The sequence below is a fragment of the Hippichthys cyanospilos genome, chromosome 5 (genome assembly GCF_059441005.1).
Source record: "Hippichthys cyanospilos isolate Australia breed blue-spotted pipefish chromosome 5, RoL_Hcya_1.0, whole genome shotgun sequence".
Classification (NCBI taxonomy): domain Eukaryota; kingdom Metazoa; phylum Chordata; class Actinopteri; order Syngnathiformes; family Syngnathidae; genus Hippichthys; species Hippichthys cyanospilos.
This window is the reverse complement of record NC_142373.1, coordinates 10,762,349-10,775,029: the sequence shown is the minus strand read 5'-3', so window position 1 is coordinate 10,775,029 and position 12,681 is coordinate 10,762,349. Positions and strand designations below refer to the sequence as shown.

Sequence of the window (12,681 nt, the reverse complement as noted above, 5' to 3'; positions counted from 1 at the left end):
AGGTATGAGCAACATTTTGCGTAGGAGTAAGTATTACATAATTGCGCGATAAGTGGCTTCATGTTCCAATCAATCTGCTCTTAATTTGAAAGGAAAACTATACTGATTCTGTCAGGAAGCAATAAATGAGATATGCTGGTACCTGCAGAGATCCTGTTAAAATCTCACGCACCCCATGAAGTGCCTTCAGGTACCCCCAGGGGTACACGTGCCCCCATTTGAAAACCACTGCCATATCATATGATTCATGATGTGGTATGTTTTAGATTATATATTATATTATATTCTTTACATACTTGAATATTGCCTTTTTTTTTGTTTTTTAAGAAAACGGACACGCAGTTTTTGAAAATGCATAGTGTTTCTTGATAAAGTTTCATCACCCTGGCACTCAGATTACTTTGCTTTCAGTTTTTTAGATCTTTGTGCTGAAAGAAACTGCTATTTGTATGCGAACATTTTCAAAAATGTAAACATTTATTTATTTAGCCTTACTTCGTGGTTGTGGTAAAAATACAACTTAGGAATAACAAGGTCCCATGGGAATGACCCTGTTTAGATGATGTGATTCAGAATCAGTGATGCGGAAAAATACATCATTTCCACTCATGGTCACTTGAGACCTACAAAAATGTCAAATCCATCTTAGTTGCCATAGCAGCCATATCGCTCACAGGGAAATTAGCGTGAGCCGTGACGTAAGCTCACAGCATGCCAACAGCTGAGACGGGATCAGCAGCAAATTGCTGGCCATGCCATTTGTGTATGTATGTGTGACACTGCATGTCACCGAACTGGACAAATATGCATTTTTCATGTTTTAATTAATTCAAATCATGAAAATGACATATACTGTGTCTTTTCGTGACCATCCAACTCTCACTTTTTTATTTTTTTTGTTCCTAAAAGCCTTCTGTGCTTGTTCAATTTCCTTCTGTCCTTTTTCAATTCCCTTTTTAATTATGATGTTAACTCAACTATAACACTTACAATTAGTTTTACCTCTTGAGAGTCATTCACTGCCAGCCCAGTAAAAATGTCAAAATGTAATGTCAATAGTCGTCAATGGCAGTGAATGAAACGACTGTTCTTCCATGAAATGGCACATAGTGATATTTACTGCAAATAATGCAATTTTATTCTTTGATATATGGCAGTGACATATAGTGAGTAGAATAGCCAGCCCTGTAAAAATCGATCTTTTACGTCTTTCGACGTTAATGGTGGTGAATGAGTTTATTTATGTCCAGCGTTGTGAATATATGTTTCTGGTCTATATTTTTTGACAAATTGGATATGTCTAGTAAGTCCCAGTGTGCTCAATAGAGGACATCTTGACCTTTCATATGATGTCTTTCAAGCTAATTATCATAGCTGGTTGCTGTCTTTGTGAGACAAAATGGACACAACAGTGAAAACAAATCAATAGGTTGGCTTAGGGCTGAGCAACATAGCCCAAAATTAAAAGATTGAGCATAAATAAACTTAGATTCCGTTACTGTTTTTTTTTTTTTTTTATACGTAACATGAGAAAAAAAAGGCAAAAAGGTCTCGTGCAAATGCTTGCAAATATTTGGTTTTAACACAAAGATACTAATTTACACAGAGGACTACTTAAATAGGAGAACGTTTATCGGTTATTTTCATAATCAGTTGCCCTCACAACTTTATGTAAAGTTTTGTTTTTGCAATCATTCTTCAGAATTTGTGCGCTTTCAGCAAACACTCCCTCGTAATATTGGAGCATTGTACTAAACTCCTTCCTTGTTGAAGTCTATAATTACTCATTTCACTTACTAACACTTATCTTAATAACGCTGTGGCCTGCACAGCTGTTAGTGACGCCCTGGGGAGTTTAGTGGCGCAACTATCCGGTATGCAGGTGTGCGGATGTGCCCTGGTCTCCTCTGGCATCCTCTGTTTCCCCCGATTGTCAGCGGTGCTCGCTGTTGCGGGCTCAAGAGGATTTCCACTGATTACAAAGAGCCTAGATTAGCTAATCCCCAAAGTTTCCCAAACACCAACCTCCCCCCATCCTTTAGTGACACAAAGTTCAAGTCTGGAACACCCTGGAAAACATGTTTGGTTGCCTCTAATTTTTGTTTGCGCTCATGATTATTGATTACTAAGAAGACATGCCTGAAAGAAAAAAAAAACACAATCATAAAATAACCCTAATATATATATTTATATATATTTTAAATTTTAAATGCAATCCCAGGTGTTCATTTATATATATATATATATTTTTTTTTAATGTTTGGGCGACTGTGATGTCATTTTCTGTCCACAGCAAGTGACAAAATGGCCGCTCCGTGAGATGGGAAACAAAGTGTTAATCATAACACCAGTGTGTAGACTTGTGGGGCTGCATAGAACATAGAAAACCTTTGTGTCGACTTCATCCCTAAGAGCATACCGGACGTCAAGTTGTGATTTGCACGCACTCGGAAGTTTCACCTTCAGAAAGCCTTGCATCAGGCCAGTGTGAACTTGCCTCACGTCCCGTTTTTCACACTTCATGTCAAAGCTTAACCTTGGCACCAGGCGCTGTCTTAAATTCAACTGCTATTCATAGTCCACAATCCTATGGGTCTGTATGTATTTTTATCTGCATACCTGAATAACAATGAGCATAAGGCTGAAACAAGTCCTTGAGTAATTCGAGTACCTTGGTTGGAAAAAAGAATGCTCACGGCATTTTGTCTTGTCCCGGATACCCTCTTATATGTGTACATTTAAAAAGCCGGCTACAGTACATATCAAATTAAGCACCTTGACATCTTACCGCCAGGGGGCAATGTTTCCCACATGTTTGCAAGACAAAAGCCTCTGCTTTTCTCACCCGAAAATATTATTTACCATGTGAAATAGCATTGACTTTCTCACCTGATTCCTAATACCATGTATGCCATTTGTTTTAATTATTATTTCCTTTATTTATTTTGGTTTATGATTATTATTTGTAAGTATCAAACCTTAAAGCCTTGTTTATATACTGCTTGCTTAAAATAGGGGAATAAATAGACATATTTGACCAAACATGATGAATAATCGTGACTAAAACTATTGACCAAAATATTTGTGATTATTATCTTGGCCGTAATCATGCAGCCCTACTCCCGAAACAAACACAATGTTGTTCCAACTGAACGTTGTTCAATTGTCTGCCACTGTAGGGCGCAAACAAATGACTTCATCATGCTTGCACATGTATATGTAGTTGTGTCTCGGACTTTGTTATAGCTGTGACTAGCTAAATTTAGCTGCTAGTTAACATTCGAGTGCTCCATAATATAATTCATGATTATACATTTATAGTCACCGACACTGGATTTATCTCTGCAATCTTCTGATACGGTCACATTTCAATATCAACCTGTAGGTGGCAGTAAAAACATTCCTTCACTTTTTATTTTTTAATCATTTTTATCATTCACAGTTAACCACATGTAAGTCTGCAGTTTTTTCAATGGTTTTTGAAATTTGACCCCTTTTGAAGCAGTTTAGTGTTACCAGCATGTGTCAGGAAGTATGTTAGATTACTCAGTCTGCGTAAGGGGGCGACTACAGGCCCTCGGGGACCTTGGCACGGTTTCAGTCTACCTCTGCTGGTGAAGGTTCTGCTTGATTTCTTTCATTAGTGGTCAAAGTGAAGCCGCTTCAGTGACCTGGTGCTATGTGACAATATATGGGTTCATTTCCTCAAGTTTATTCTTAGTCTTGGCTCCACCCTAAAGCTGCGGAGGTAGTGCCCCTCTGTTTGGTCATTTGGGATAAATAAACCATCCCAAAATACCAAGTTAGAGGAAGAGGGAGATGCCGGCCTTAGGATAACCTGACATTCTTATTTCTTTACAATCATTTAATGCCGCCCCTGTTTCATGTCAAGTATTTGGGAGTTTTAAAATGTGAGGCATGTGACTTTTAAAAATTCTTGGACTATGTTTGTAGCCCACCCACATGTACAACTGCAGAGAAATGTCTCCCAAATAAAACCCGTGTTCAGCATATTCAATTTTATGGCTGTTTAGTCATCCAAACTTCATTTGTCAAAATGTCCTTGCTCAATTAGGTGAGAAAGGTCAGTCAACGTGTCAATGTGTTAGCCTTACATTTCAGTGGCTCATGTTCCAAATCCTGGGTTCAGCCTTCCTGTTTGTGCTCTTCCGCAATTAAAAATAAATAAATAAATAAACATTATGTCAGGTTCATCGTCGATTATTTTAGCAATTAATTCATGAATCGTAATAAATAAAAAAGTCATTTTCCATTCGTTTATACCAAAACAAGACAAATCGGCTGTTTTTGAAATACATAGGACAAAAAGATAATAGATTTACTGTGTTTTAAGGCAGAATCAATTGAAATTAGAGTACATTTGGCAATTGTTTTTGTATTGATTCATTTGATAACCAATATGTTATTGATCGATAAAATGCTGCAGTTTTATTCTACAGTGAGGATGATTGTTTTTGAAAATTAATCTAGTTGCAATTTATTTCTCCTCAGTATTACGATTTAGTATGCAATTCTTTTTTAAGGTATTTTTCCATGAAACTCTCCATGAAAACAGGAGTTTCAAAATAGTTGGAAAACCATGCTAGTTTGAACTTACATTAGCGAGAAACACCCGCTTCCTTTTTTTTTTTGCAGTCCTTCTATGGCCGTGCCTTGTTTTTTTTTGTTTTTTTAACTAAATTATAGTGCTGCATACATGTGTGATGTCCACCAGATTTTCTGCGGACACACACACACCATCCCTGCAGGAGTCTAGCAGGAGCTTGGACATTGAAATGCAGGCAGCTTCCCTCTAGAGTAGCTCCTCAGAAGAAAAGCCAACTCCACTTGAGGCTGAGCCGCATATGGGGCCTCAAGTGTCTTTTCTTTTTTTTTAAGTGTTCACGCCTTGCAGTAAAAAGGAGGAACTCAAGATGACCCCAGTATTTCCACAGGTGTTGCCTCCGAGGTTTTCATTTGTCTCCACCCAAGCGTTGCTGCTAACAGGTCAAAATGTGTGTGTTTTGCAGGCCAGTGACAAGGTCCAACAGATGTTGGGTGTCAAACTCAAGACCCGGGGGCCGGATCTGGCCCATCACATCATTTTACGTGGCCCGCGAAATACTGATTTGATTTCAGGTTCCTGGCTAAAACACCAAAATAACAAGTTGTCTTCAACGTTTAAAAACCTTTTAGGGGGACGACAGCCATTTATTTGGACCCAAAGTCTCTTTTGAATAGTTATTACTGACTTTTGATTTCAAACTATCCAAGCGTGACAAACTCAAAAATGTATTTGGGTTTACAGTTATTTTGACCCTCTGACAAAAACAATAACTATGATGTGGCCCACGAAAAAAAACGGGTGTTTGACACCCCTGCTTTACATCCTACAACACAGGTATCAAACTCAAGGGATGATCTATATTTACAACTTTATGGTGTGGATTTATGTGTAGTAAATATTGACACCATACTTACTCGTATGCTGTTGTCAGTGCACATAGTTAAAAAGTTCAAATAATCAGCAAATATTGTCCATCTGGCAAATTATTTATGGTTTATGTTTGGAGGGGCATAATTGGCTATTTTAATCCATAGGGCCGTATTGCGTAATGTTAAGTACATGCTCACCATGTTACAAGCATTGTATTCAGCAGCCATAGAGCAAGTTGATACTCACGATGTCTCTATAGGACAGGAAATGCCTCTGGCCATTCTTGGGAGTGGGGGTTATGGAGTCTATCTGGAGGGATGGTGAAGAGAGTGAAGGCCGCCACTACTACCACAATATTGATAGAAATGTTATTTCTCAAATTCCAGCTCCCTAAATTATTTAAAAACAGATACATCGATCAGTACTAATTCCATTACAAAGCACTCCTACAGGCCTGCTTGCTTGTTCAGTCATGAAAGTAGGTTTATGGTCACATGAGATGTAATGTCATGTTTATGTGCAGTGATGTAGTACAGATGGTATACGATATGAGGGTGTGTTACCTCCAATTTACAGTCCATGACCATGCTGTCATTGGAGCAGTAATCTATGCCACCGCTGCTCTTATCTCCTCTGCAGCTGCTGCAGATTTAAGCTGAGCAACACAGCGTGGACTGCCGCAGCTTCCACTCCCCGCAGCTTACAATCAAGTACTAAGACCCTTCGTTATTTCATACTTAGAATTTAGGTCAAGGTTTAGGAAGTCTGACACGGGCCTGCTGTGGAGGTTAAAGCAGTTGTTTATTAGTTTGCAAGCAACAGTGACTCAGCACTTTACAGCGCACGTCTGTATACCCGAGTATCGTGGCCATCGCTCGGCCGTTTTGTTTGCGAGCAAAAATTGGAAATCTAGGCGCAACACTTTACAAGAGCAATTCTTCAAAAATAGTGTTTATTGTCAAACCCGTTTGACGTACATTGAAGTACATTGTTTAGCTAAAACAATCATATTTATACAGTTACTTTGCCCAACGTTTACTAGCTTAATGCTAACACAACACTCTAGTAAAGCTAACTTTACAAGAAGCAGATATTGAACAATTCCTCAAAAATAGTGTTTGTCAATCCCGGTTGAAGTTTACTCTCGATCTAAACATAAAATAAAAAAGGAGTACTGATACACATTGTGTAGCATACAGTAGCTTTGCTTAACGTTTGCTAGCTTAATGCTAACACGTAATACCCGAGGCAAGCTAACAAAAGCATGGGTGCCATAACACTGTAAAAATAAATCAATAAATAAGTAAATGAATAAATAATATTACATTTACTCAGAAACAAAGACAAGTTTTCTATTCAAAGCTACTCATAATAAATGGAAACTCAATAATTACTCAAGATGACACAGTAATTATGCTAATGTAATATTGCTTGTAATCTGTTGTCTATCTTTAATTGAGTAAATATGACAAAACAAAACCCAAATAGTAGGCGAACTGAAGTTTTTGTGTGTGATTCAGAGCTCTAGTCCTGTGCAAAAAGGTCAATTGAGTATGAAAAACCAGTCATGACAGGACATATTTTTTCCCCGAGTGTAGCAGTCTTGTCAGTTTGCTATTGTGTTTTTCGTAGCGTGTCTTTACTTGCACCGGAGGAATCTGTATCCTCAAGGTAGAAAATGCATCATAGCTATTTGTGACACTTCCAGCGTCGTCTTGCTCACAACTTGGGGTGGATAACTAACGATACTAGCATCGGTATCGGGTCGATACCTGGCCTTGTATTGCGATGGCAGCAAGGTGAGCTCTGATTGGTTAACTTAGAGTGTAGACTTTTTTTTTAGTTTAGTTGGGGACCTTGTCTGCCTCTACTTGTTATCGTTTGTTTGTCTTTTTTCTTCTTTTTTTGTAATTATTCTTGTTCAGTGTTTTTGTTCTCGTTCAAATTTAGACATCTACCGAAAGACCTAACAAAAAATATATATAATTATTTGAAAATCACTGATATCCTGTAGTTGAGGCATGAAATACAAATCGCAGTATAACATGGGTTCAATATATCGCCCTTGAAATGGTTATCAATTTTGAACACCGAGGTAGTGATGGTTAGGAATAAATTTAGCGAACCTCTCTTTCTTAAATCGGCTTACGTGGAGCTTGGGAGCCTTTGCCCTGTGGCTTGTTTCATTGTACAGTCAAATGTAGTTCAGTGTGCCAGGCTACTGAAATATTAACACAGCAGCAGCATGCAGGAAGGCATGTGAGCAATCGTAGTGTAACGCTGATGGTAAGGAGAAACCGTAGACTCCAGCTATTGTGTTCAGTTATATTCTTGATGGATTATGTCTGCCGTGCAGGGCTCATTGTGTGACTTTAATGATAAGCATAAGCACAGTTGAAACCGCAGGCCCCCGAAGCTAATTGCTGCGAATGCTGCGCGCCGCTGTGACATATTTTTAATCGACTGAGAATTCTCGTTCTGTGTATTGCTGCGGCAGGATGGGTAGAGATGTGGATAAATGAACTAAGATGCCCTTGCGGATGACTAAACATGGCAGAAGCTAGCAGTTCATCCCTGGGTGTTTTTAAATGGCATTAATGTAGGGTTGTTTCTTTCTAATCTTTTGAAACCATCAAATAATTTAGTTTTTTTTTATAATCTACTACGGTTGAACGTGAGTGAGAGTGGGTAAGATAGACAAATGCTAACCACCATTTAGTTCACACATACAGTACATGCTTTGTTATTAAAGTCACATAAGAGATGATGCTTCAACAAAATGACATGAGTAAATGTGGTAGCTTGTTAGCCACTATGGGGTCAACAACTTCCTGTTCTTCTTCTTCGTCTTCTAGACTAGTAGACTGGGCATGTTTTGTGCTTGACTGCCCCCTATTGGTTAAATTTAATCACCTAAAACTAAGTCACTAGAGATTGTCGCCATGTGTTATATTCACTGAAAATATATAACCTAGCGCTTTTGGGGTATTTCTTTCCTTATTTGGGGAATCCCCATGTGCTAGTATTGTCTATATTGTCCCTAACTCTTCTATTAAATCAGTAAGTACTTTTAAAAACACAAATAGCACCATCCATTTGGTCACTAGATGGTGCACCAAGACAAGTAATGGAGTCGTATGTCAAGACAGTCTTTGCATACGTTTTTTTAATTTTTAAATTGAACATTTTTTGGTCACTCTTTTTTTTTTTTTATTTGAAATTATCCCAAATATACGATATCCCCTGTCTTTTGGGCGATTCTTTCTCCCTTGTTGGCATTGCAACACTAGATACGTCTGCAAGAAAAGTCTGTGTAGGAAATGTTAGAAAAGACTTGATCGAATGTTACTAATCAAATTAAAGACAGTAGTCACCAACAGTAATTATGAGAAAATATGACAGATTTCAAATCCAGTGCTCTTTTTTTGATCAGGAAACCCCTTCAATGAACAGATGTTAGAATTTTTGTACTTGAAATATTTTTTGTCAATGAATTTAAATAGTAGCCTACAGCCATAATCTTTTCCAGATTTCCGTTTTTATAGCAAATTGTTTTCTCATACTCTGATCTTCTGTCTCACTGCTTCTGTTCCCAAGATATTTTGATCAAAGTCAGCACTTGCAGATGAATTGTTATCCGGCATTCCAAATGATCACATTTTGGTTGTTCCGCTTCTGATATATCTGCACTCTTGGCGGACTGTCCAGCTTGAGATCAAGCAGCCGCTGATATTTGCCCCAAGTCTTTAAATCCTCCCGTTTCACTGTTTGGACAACAGATTGATGCCGAGGTTATTTTGTGTTCAGATCCCATGAATTTTTGTTCCTCTATAAGGACTGCGCGTACTTTACTTTTTAAAGCAACTGACGGATGTATCAAGCATCGCTTTGATGAGAGCCTCTGTGTTGGCCTTGGCAGCGCATGTGAACTAGAAAAGCATTCAGCCATATTGCTGTTTGCCTGTTCATGGGAGCAAAAGTCTCCCTCTGGATATAAGGTCGCATTTGTTGTACCCCATTTATGTCTCACTCATTCATGTGGCTGCAAACACACACACACACATATATATATATATATATATATATATGTATATATATATATATATATATATATATATATATATATATATATATATATATATATATATATACACATATACATTTTAGAATTAATAATAATAATTACTATTATTTTTTTGTTTGTGTTTGTTCTATTGCCTACTTTATTATTTGTTCGATTGTGGAATGTAATCTGCTCGGGGAAATGAACAGAATAAGAATTTCATTGTGTATTATTGCTATGCAAAGGACAATAAATTTTGAATCTTGAATGACTGTGGAAAAAAAAAGACATTCATGTATTCTTTAAATAGACACGTTAATTTATTTCTTATTGTTATTCTGAACTGTTATTTATGACTAAATATTATATTTTAAATTAAAAAGAATGACAATTTTAAAGAATATCTTGTTTTCTCTGAGTTCTTGAAAATAATTAAATAAACCCATACATAACTACATCCATACATAAATAAATATTTGTTATACATCAGTATTGACCAAATTGAGATACTTGTAACGTGATACACTTTTCAACTAGTCCTTATTTATTTATTTATTTGTTGATTCAGCGTCGAGCTGACTTTGTGCTTACAAAGCGCGATTCATATGTTTACATGCTGTGATGTTTATCAAGTGATAAAGCCACAGATATATTTGCATCATTATATGTACCGTATTTATTACTTACTGACTCATGTTCACATTCATGTTTGGTAAAAATTTATGACATATTGTAGTAAAGTCTTTAAAAGTACATAGGAATGAAAAAAAATTGCATGTTAAAATGCAGTATTATTTTTCAAAACATACTCAGCCCTAAATTTAAATACATTCACTTAAGATGCATGCATGATAAGAAATTGTGATTCGTGGAAAGTGAAAGAACAAGCAACCCTTTATTGATCAACAATTCAAGCCGTTTACAGTAAGGTCAGCAGTGAGGCTGCTGCAGCGCTTGCTCAGTATCCTTCATCCCTCCCATCCCTCGCCCTCGCTCACTCGCTCGCTGCATCTCGCCTGCTGACTGGCTTATTCCAGCCTGCACAGAGTGTAGCCACTAACAAATACAGCACGGCTCTCTCCTCTTGTGTGTATTAATTCTCCACCCATCCTGCTCTTCGGGCTGGCCGCTCCGGCTTTCAAGCGCCTGCCTGGACGCCGGCGCTCCCTCCTTGGCTCACTAGCGTTGGATTGCAGGGTCAGATCATGGACCGGGGAGGGACGGGGCAAAGGAGGCAAATCTGGGTCACTCTCGGGCTCTCCTGACTGATGCCGCTTCGGACCCGGAAGGATGGGCTGCACCACCAGCACGGTGGTCTTCGATGGGTTGCGAACTGTCTTGGAGAGGAACTGTAGCGGCTACATCTGTAAAGGTGCCGCTGAGCCCATTGGGCCATCTGAGGTTGAGCGAGCGCTGAGTCGGAGGGAGTCTCGGATCTTTCCCACACCGAGAGTGCTTAAGGTGTGTATGTGTGCGTCTATATATATATATATATATATATATATATATATATATATATATATATACTATATATATATATATATACTATATATATATATATATATATATATATATATATATATATATATATATATATATATATACTATATATATATATATATATATATATATATACTATATATATATATATATATATATATATATATATACTATATATATACTATATATATATATATATATATATATATATATATATATATATATATATATATATATATATGGGAAAATTCCATTATATTTTAACGGTACTAGTCATTTGTTTAGTTTATGCTTGGTCATTTTGTGGCTGTAAGTAAATAATAATGCCGCTATATATCAGGATTCACACTTTGTTTTTCACATCTCCGCCTGAAATACAGCGTATTTATCTGTGTCCACCATACTGGACATTTGTTTTTGGTCTATTTCTTGTTACTGATCTGCGTAAGCCAACTAAGTCCAAGTGTACTCTGTAGAGCGCATCCCAGCCTATCTGATGATGTCTCATGTGTTTGGTAATTAACTTTGCTCTCTTGTTTGATAGGTTGACAAATGATAGGTTGTTTCTCAGGTGGTTATTTAAAATGTTCTTGTTGTGATAGTAGTGTTCATTGTGTGGTGTAGAATTGCACTGTGTCTTATGATGTTTATAATATTTTGACTAACCGAGGAAACCTCAAAATGAGGTGCAATTTAACATGGCAAAACAACAATTACAGTAGGTAACCCTCCTCCACTCCATAAGAGCGTTTAGTTATCGACTGCGAGTGCACGCTCGTCACACAGAGAAGTAAGGATGACAAACAGGGGGGTTGAAAAAAAAACACTTGCGTGATTTGACAATCAGTGTATTGGCTGCAGTTTTTGGTTGACCTAGCCACTTTAGGGCGCCATGTTGTTGGACACGAAAAAACGGGAGAAGAGTGGTTTAGCTTCTTCAGAGCGCTTCGTGGTGCAGTGGAAAAGTCCCAACCAGAGGTTTTAAGAGGATATATTTTTATGTCTCAAACATGTTGCTATGCGTAGGCAGAAAAAAGATGCTAGCCAACGGTGATAATGTTCAATGTGCGTTCACATCAAGGATTCATTCAAGGATAGAAATGTTCAGCAAACGTTCTTAAAACATTCTCAAGTTTTAACAGCACCATTAAAACACTTGGGTTTTCTTCTCGCAAGGAAATTTTGAACATATTCAAGGAGATTTTGTCCATGTCAACCAATCACCGCTCAGATTGCGATCACATGACCAAACGCAGAAAACAGCTGAGCCCCAAGCAACCTAGAGGTCATTTTCAAGGCGAATAGAAAAATGGTCGCCTCCTGAGACGGATGAAACAGTGGATTTTGCTTTTTAATTCATTCTAAATACTCGTAGGAGTGCAGAGAATATATTACTGAACGTTTATCGAACATTTGCTACCTTGAATGAACGCATATGTTTGCACTTGACGAGCATAGAGACTTTAGAAGCCTCATGGTCATTATTGTATTTTTTTTACTCATTCAAATATTGTCAGGGTTGGTGCAAACATTCCACTGTGATGTGCCGATTTTAGAAAACATCTGTTTATCATTTAATAGCGAGTTTGAAGTCACATTCTTTATGCAAGGTCATAATATTGTGCCCAATGAGTCTATATTTCTTTGCAAGAGCCATTTCTAGCTTTTTTTTCCCTTTGTA

General features: G+C 37.5%; 2 protein-coding genes across 6 annotated transcripts in view; both read left to right on the top strand.

The window, feature by feature from the left end:
- LOC148423479 (dedicator of cytokinesis protein 9) overlaps nucleotides 1–12,681 on the top strand; it is a 71,013-nt gene that overhangs the window by 9,069 nt on the left and 49,263 nt on the right. For 2 of the 5 annotated variants that reach the window (XM_088414414.1, XM_088414413.1), the window contains exon 1: nucleotides 10,621–10,961. The exons of the other annotated variants lie outside the window; for them this stretch is intronic. In XM_088414414.1, coding sequence (XP_088270540.1) covers nucleotides 10,791–10,961 — 171 coding nt within the window. In that variant the 5' untranslated portion in view covers nucleotides 10,621–10,790. Of the gene's footprint in view, nucleotides 1–10,620; nucleotides 10,962–12,681 lie in introns of those variants that run through there. 5 annotated transcript variants of the gene reach the window in all.
- Nucleotides 1–12,681, top strand: part of LOC148423480 (FERM, ARHGEF and pleckstrin domain-containing protein 1-like) — a 101,289-nt gene that overhangs the window by 63,300 nt on the left and 25,308 nt on the right. The window lies entirely within an intron of this gene.